This window comes from Scyliorhinus torazame, chromosome 5, assembly GCF_047496885.1.
Source record: "Scyliorhinus torazame isolate Kashiwa2021f chromosome 5, sScyTor2.1, whole genome shotgun sequence".
Lineage (NCBI taxonomy): Eukaryota > Metazoa > Chordata > Chondrichthyes > Carcharhiniformes > Scyliorhinidae > Scyliorhinus > Scyliorhinus torazame.
The window spans coordinates 11,104,496-11,112,283 of NC_092711.1; the positions used below are offsets into that span (position 1 = coordinate 11,104,496).

The 7,788-nt window shown below is 50.0% G+C and overlaps 1 protein-coding gene across 1 annotated transcript in view; it reads right to left on the reverse strand.

Moving 5' to 3' along the window:
- Nucleotides 1–7,788, reverse strand: part of ipo4 (importin 4) — a 186,908-nt gene that overhangs the window by 164,280 nt on the left and 14,840 nt on the right. Inside the window, exons 5-7 of the mRNA XM_072501599.1 lie at nt 5,198–5,327; nt 3,949–4,128; nt 1,278–1,343 (exon numbers count right to left, since the gene is read on the reverse strand). Of these exons, the coding sequence (XP_072357700.1) occupies nt 1,278–1,343; nt 3,949–4,128; nt 5,198–5,327 (376 nt within the window). The remainder of the gene's footprint in view (nt 1–1,277; nt 1,344–3,948; nt 4,129–5,197; nt 5,328–7,788) is intronic.

Consider the following 7,788-nt stretch of genomic DNA (forward strand, 5'->3'; position numbering starts at 1 on the left):
ACGGCGATTACCGAATTGATTCGGCCCATCGAGGCTGCTCCACCAGAAACCCCCCATTGCCACTGAGGCGACAGGGCTAAGGATCAGAGGCGGAGCCCTACAACCCTCCCACTCAAGTAAACACTCTCGTCCAATCCTGATATTCTCTTCCCACACCACCGAGTCAATCACGGTGCATCGGGGAGGGGAACGTCAGAGCTCTGCATCTCCAAACTCGGAGAATAATACTGCCAGGGAGCTTGGAGGTTATCCATGTGCATCTTTCAGTCAATATTATCGGGGAGAGGGCAGCACGGCGGCGCAGTGGTTAGCCTCAAGGCGCCAAGGTCCCAGGTTCGATCCCGGCTCTGGGTCACTGTCCCTGTGGAGTTTGCACATTCTCCCCGTGTTTGCGTGGTTTCGCCCCCACAACCCAAAGATGTGCAGGGTAGATGGATTGGCCACGCTAAATTGCCCCTTAATTGGAAAAAATGAATTGGGTACTCTAAATTTATTTTTAAATATATTAGCGGGGTGACCAGCAATTAAGAAAAAGTTACGATTAATCTGTACTTTCCACTCCTGTTCTGGATTGTCAACCCCGCTTTCTCAATCATAGAATTTACAGTGCAGAATGAGGCCAGTCGGCCCATCCAGTCTGCACTGGCCCTTGGAAAGAGCACCCAACCCAAGTCCACACCTCCACCCTATCCCCGCAACCCAGTAAACTCACCCCACCGTTTTTGGACACTCAGGGCAATTTATCACGGCCAATCATCTAACCCGCACGTCTTTGAACTGTGGGAGGAAACCGGAGCACCCGGAGGAAACCCACGCAGACACGGGGAGGACGTGCAGACTCCGCACAGACAGTGATCCAAACCAGGAATTGAACCTGGGACCTTGGAGCGGTGAAGCAACTGTGCTAACCACTGCGCTACCGTGCCGCCCACCGTTTCTGGGCATTGATGGTAGGCTAGGAAACTGCCTTGGGGGAAACTGTCCAGTAGCGTGCGAAACAGCAGTTGGTGGGGAGGCATATATTTGTACAATGCAGAGAAGGCCTTTCAGCCCATCGAGTCTGCACCGGCAATAGCTACCCTAATCTCGCGCTAATCCCACTTCCCAGCAGTTGTCCCGTATCCTGGTATGTCATGTTTCAAGTGCTTTTTCAATGTGGTGAGGTTTCCAGCCTCCACTGCCTTCCCAGGCAGCGCATTCCATATTCTCACTAACCCCCTTTATTGGAGGTTGCCTGGTTCCACGGAGCAGCCACCCATTCCCACTGACCAGCTCACCTGATTGTGCTGAATGAGGGTCTGGATCGCGATCAGCAGCTTTGGTATCATGGGGCGCATCATATTCTGCAGGGAGAAGAGAGAAGGTGCCGTCACATCGTGGAGGGCAACTGTTACTTCCTGCAAAATAACTCCCCCCATCCCCTCCACATTGACACGGAAACATCTCTCACTGAATGGGATCTCTGCCAGAGAGTAGCATGGGTTATAGAGTCTGTCGTGTCACGGGAGTGTCCCTTGGAGAAATGTTTTTGTCTTATCACATGGCTTCAGTGATGTGGCTGGAGCTGGGCTGTGGCTCGGAGTTTTACTTTCGCTTCGAGTTTGGATTGGGTTTTGCACCGCGCAGGTTGAAAGAAGTGTCTCTCGATCTTCATTTTAAAAGCTGGCTCTAGACTGTCTGATGACAAAAGAGAGATAAGTGTTTTCTGGAAGGAAAGCACTGTTTGAAAAGGGGACAGAGTATCACTAACAAGTCTTACACCAGTAAGAGTGCCGTGTGCTGGGCCACGCCTTTGAAAAGGGGTTTACTTGGATTTTGTTATTGAATTGGAACAGTTAGGGGGGGAATCATTAAGAGTTATACATAGATTACTGTAGCTGTGTGGGGTCTGTGTGTTTGTAATTGATAAACATTCTTACTGTTTGTGTTTAGAAAAATGTTAACTAAATTCGTAGAATAAACTTCGTTTTTGATTAAAAGCGCCTAAGAATTCTGTTGAATAACACCGGAGAGGCAGGCCCTGGTGTTCCTCGTAACCAAATTCATTAAACAGTTGTAGGTCAGGTGAATGCCACGATGTACTTTGTTTTCTAAACCCTGGTTCATAACCGTGGGCAGCACGGTAGCATTGTGTTTAGCACAATTGCTTCACAGCTCCAGGGTCCTACAAAATCCGGGAGTGGCGTAAAGTGAGAAGAGGGCAGTGTGGGCAAGCAGGTGGCAGATGACGTTCGATGTGCAGAAGTGTGAGGTGATGTATTTTGGTCGGAAGATAGTGGAGAGGCAATATAAAGTAAAGGATCAAATTCTAAAAGGGGTTCAGGAGTAGAGGCACCTGGGTGTAGATGATTGAAGGTGACAGGACAGGTGGAGAGAGCAGTTGATAAAGCAGAGAGTATTCTGGGATTTATTAACAGAGACACAGAGTACAAGAGCGAGGAGGTAAGGCTGAACTTATACAAGACACTAGTGAGACCTCAGCTGTAACACTGTGCACAGTTCTGGGCGCCACACTATAGGAAGGATGTGAACACATTGGAGCGAGTGCAGAGGAGGTTCACAAGGATGGTTCAGGGATGAGAAACTTCAGTGATGAGGTTAGATTGAAGAAGTTGGTGCTATGTTCTGTGTTGCGGCCGTGATACAGATGCACACCGAACATCTATTTCTTTGACTCGTGTCAAGTAAGAGTACCTTTAAGAAATGGGTGTTTATAAATGGGCGTGTCTATAAATATCTGTAGTGAGAGTACCTTTAAGGAATGGGTGTTGACTACTGGAGTGATGTCAGAGAGTGGGTGGAGCTGGGCTGTGTCTGCTTTTTACTTTCATTTTAGGCTGTTTGCTGCAGGGTGTATTTTAAGTTTCGTTTTCAGTGTCGGAGCTGAAGCCAGACAGAGCAGGTGTACTGCTGATCTCTCTGCCATGAAAAGACTATCTCTTGATCATTTGGTGAATTCAAAATTATAAATGTTCTCAGTAGTGACTTTAACCTGATGTGCTTCTGTTGAAGGTTTTGTTTTTAAGTCTTATGGATGTTAAAAGGAAAGCTTAAAGGATTACTTAGTGTTGTATTCTTTGGGGGTTGTATTTGAATTGATGGTTGCTAAGATGTTCACTGTATGGTTTAAAAAGGTTAACTTGAGTTCATAGAACAAACATTGTTTCGTTTAAAAAAATACTTTTCCATTTCTGCTGTACCGCACCTGTAGAGTGGGCCGTGTGCTCCCCATACCACAATCTATTAAAAGTTGTGGGTCAGATGAACTCCATGATACGCTTTGGGGCCCATAACACTAGTAAAATAGTTTATTAACAAAGTGAACGTGTGGAAAGAGAACTAACGAACTATAATGCAAACGGTAACGAATAAGTGAATTCTCCTTGAGCTACGTCTAATGCGACTGTCCTCTAGTACGACTTACTACCAACTGTCGGTCTGTGGAGTCACATAGTGGATTACCGTCCCCATCTGCTGGTCAGAGGTCGTACATCCAACTGTATACATTGCTATGCATATGCGTATCACCAGAGTTGGGACTGTTCTCCTTGGAGAGAAGAAGGCTAAGAGGAGATTTGATAGAGATGTGCAAGATCATGAGGGGTCGGACATAGTCGAGAGGGAGAAATTGTTCTCGCTCGCAAAAGGATCGAGAATGAGAGGGCACAGATTTAATGTGATTTGCAAAAAGACGTTTCCACAGGGCGTGCAGCGGGGTCATGAACGCACTGTCTGCAAGTGTGGTGGAGGCAGCTTCACTCGAGGCTTTTAGAGGGCGTTGGATGATTTGTGAATAGAAAGTGGGGAGGGGTCCGGGGGAAAGCACTAAGTCACGATGCTCAATTGGAGAGCCAGGACAGACACCATTTGTGAAGCCAAACGACCTTCCTGCGCATCTTAACAATTCCATGGCAGCGCAGTGCTCCCATTGGGCTGATCGGCACTTACCACTTCATCCGTCCCCATATACGACACCACGGCAGTCAGCGTCTGAATGGTGTAGAAGACCACCAGCGGGTTGTCGTGGTCCTCCAGGGTCTGGTGGAAGAGCCGCATCAGTTCGCGGAAGTGGCGCTTGAATGACTCGGTGCTGATGTCCACTACGGTGCTCAGCAGAAGCATCCCGACCTGGAAAACAGACCGGAGATACAAATCAGCCAGATTCTCGCAGAGCATATATCCTGTCATCAGGTCCTGATCCAGTGATGCCACCCTACACATACACACAGATACACGTACGAACGGGCGGACTCACAAACGCAAGCATAGGCGGGCGGACGCACACACACACACACGGGCGGAGGCACACACGGAAACACACGCGGGCTGCGGGCGGACGCACGTGCACACGTGGGCAGACACACACATTCCCTTTTAAAATAAAATAAATTTAGAGTATCCAATTCATTTCTTCCAATTAAGGGGCAATTTTATCACGGCCAATCCACCGACCCTGCACATCTTTGGGTTGTGGGGGCGAAACCCACGCAGACAAGGGGAGAAAGTGCAAACTCCACACGGACAGTGACCCAGAGCCGGGATCGAACCTGGGACCTCAGCGCCGTGAGGCAGCAGGGCTAATCCACATGCTGCCCAACACACATTCACAGACGGACGGACGCACATAGGTGGACGCATGGAAGCACAAGCTTGCAGACGCACACACGGGCAGGCACACACACACACACACACACAAGCGGGCAGACGTGCATACGTGGGCGGGCATAAATGGATGGACGGACACACACCCACATGACAAAATGGTCACAGGAACAGGAGGCCCATTTGGGCCCTCCAGCCTGATCTGCCGTTCAATTAGATTGTGGCTGATGTAACCCTCAATGCTCAAGGTAAAAACCCAGCAATCTCATTATGGAAATTTCCGAGCAGCGACAGATTTAGGGGTTGAGGGAGTCCAGGCTTCCTTACAGTTTGTCCGTACAACCAGGCCTGGTCATTTAGTTAGCTCCAATTTCCTTCTGGCTAGGGTCCAGGAACGGCTGGATGGGGGTGGGAGGGGAGCACGAATTTCAATGATGGATCCCGTGCTGTGCAGTAACTCTTAACAAAGTTCCAGACTTCAGCAATTTCTTATATTTTGCGGTAAGAGTATTTTTCAAGGACACGGATGGAATGAAAAATGTCAGCACGTTAGCAGGTAGGGAATCGATTCACCACCCCCCACTCCGATACACACCTGTCTCTCCTCGGGAACACTGCTCTTTGTCCACTGAGTTATAAATTGAAGAAGTTGCGGCCATTTCTCTGGTGTTTCGTGCTTGACAATGATCGCTGCCAGCTGCGCGACTGAGTGACGAACCTTGTGTCTGCAAAGGGCAATGAAACGCTCGTGAAAACGGGTCAGGGTTAGCCAGCAACAGCTTTCACCCGCCGATTTGTCCAATGTTCTTTCCAGTCACCTCGCCTGCACCAGACGGCGAGTAGGGGGCAAGGGCTGAACAGCCGACACATGCCCTTGGCCCTATGGTAAAGGGCCAGTTAGTGGCACGTCGCCGCTGCATATTGGAAGATCAATGACAGCTCTTTTAACACTGCACCGAGGAAGAGAACACTCAGTCAACATCTGTATTTAACAACCGCAGCTGACCACCTTGTTTCTGAACAGTTACTCAGCCTGACCTACCCTATCAACAAGAACAGGAGTGCTGGAACTGGGGTTTTGGCAAGATACGCAGAGAGAGAGAAACAGCGTTAACGTTTCAGATTAATGCCTTCACTCGGAATGTCACCTCCTTCACCTGGAACCTGGTTCTCTCTCCAGGTGCTGCCAGACTTGGTGAGTACATGCAGCACAGAGAGAGTGAGAGAGAAAAGTCAAGGTGACATAGTGGGGGAGGAGAGAGAGAGACAGCGGGACAGGGAGGGGGAGGGGAGAGAGACAGGGACTCAGAAGCAAAGTACTGTACAGCATCAACGAGGTGGAGATAGTTAGTAGTTTCAACTTCCTTGGGGTGCACATCTCCAAAAATCTGTCCTGGTCCACTCACGTCGACGGTACCACCAAGAAAGCACAACAGCGCCTATACTTCCTCGGGAAACTAAGGAAATTCGGCATGTCCACATTAACCCTCACAAACTTTTACAGACGCACCATAGAAAGCATCCTATCGGGCTGCATCACAGCCTGGTATGGCAACTGCTCGGCCCAGGACCGCAAGAAACTTCAGAGAGCCGTGAACACGGCCAGTCCATCACACGAACCTGCCTCCCATCCACTGACTCCATCTACACCTCCCGCTGCCTGGGGAGCCGGCACTGAATGTCCAATTGGGGGAGGGGGGAAAACGAGCAAACGTGCCCCTCCCCTCCAACACTAACCCCTCCCCCCAAAATGGCGGCCGACCCCCCTCCCCATTGATTGATCTCCACACGGTCCTTAGTCGCCGCCCGCACCTTCTCACAAAAACATTCGCCCGCCGTCAACCCCGGGTCAAGCCACCACCCCGGCCTCCGCTCTCGTCCCGTTCCAACCCGAACCTCAGCCGGCGGGGCGCATGGTCCGAGATAACTACCCCCCCACCCGCGCACTCTGCCCCCTCCACCCCCCAACCCAAATCTCCCGGCTCACCCTAAAGTAATCAATCCTCGAATATATACCTTGGGACGTGTGAAAAGAGGACGCACCGTTGAAAGCATCCTATCGGGCTGCATCACAGCCTGGTATGGCAACTGCTTGGCCCAGGACCGCAAGAAACTTCAGAGAGTCGTGAACACCGCCCAGTCCATCTCACAAACCTGCTCCCATCCATTGACTCCATCTACACCTCCCGCTGCCTGGGGAAAGCGGGCAGCATAATCAAAGATCCTCCCACCCGGCTTACTCACTCTTCCAACTTCTTCCATCGGGCAGGAGATACAGAAGTCTGAGAACACGCACGAACAGACTCAAAAACAGCTTCTTCCCGCTGTCACCAGACTCCTAAATGACCCTCTTATGGACTGAACTGATCTCTTCACACATCTCTCTACGGAGTAGTACTGCACTCTGTATGCTTCACCCGATGTTTATGTCTTTACATTGTGTATTCATGTACATCCTATGTTTTTTCATGTATGGAACGATCTGTCTGGACTGGAGGCAGAACGAAACTTTACACTGTACCTCGGTACACGTGACAATAAACAAATCCAGAAAACAGGTAGAGAGAGAAAGAGAGAGAGAGGACAGGGAGGCACACAGAGACGGAAACAGTGAGAGAGGGAGACAGAGAGAAAGAGAGACACAGAGAGAAAGAGAGACACAGAGAGAGAGAGAGAGAGAGAGAGAGAGAGAGAGAGAGAGAGAGAGAGAGAGAGAGAGAGAGAGACAGAGAGAGAGAGGACAGAGAGAGAGAGACAGAGAGAGAGAGACAGAGAGAGAGAGACAGAGAGAGAGAGAACAGAGAGAGAGAGACAGAGAGAGAGAGACAGAGAGAGAGAGACAGAGAGAGAGAGACAGAGAGAGAGAGACAGAGAGAGAGAGACAGAGAGAGAGAGACAGAGAGAGAGACAGAGAGAGAGACAGAGAGAGAGACAGAGAGAGAGACAGAGAGAGAGACAGAGAGAGAGACAGAGAGAGAGACAGAGAGAGAGACAGAGAGAGAGACAGAGAGAGAGACAGAGAGAGAGACAGAGAGAGAGACAGAGAGAGAGACAGAGAGAGACACAGAGAGAGACAGAGAGAGACAGAGAGAGACAGAGAGAGACAGAGAGAGACACAGAGAGAGACACAGAGAGAGACACAGAGAGAGACACAGAGAGAGACACAGAGAGAGACACAGAGAGAGA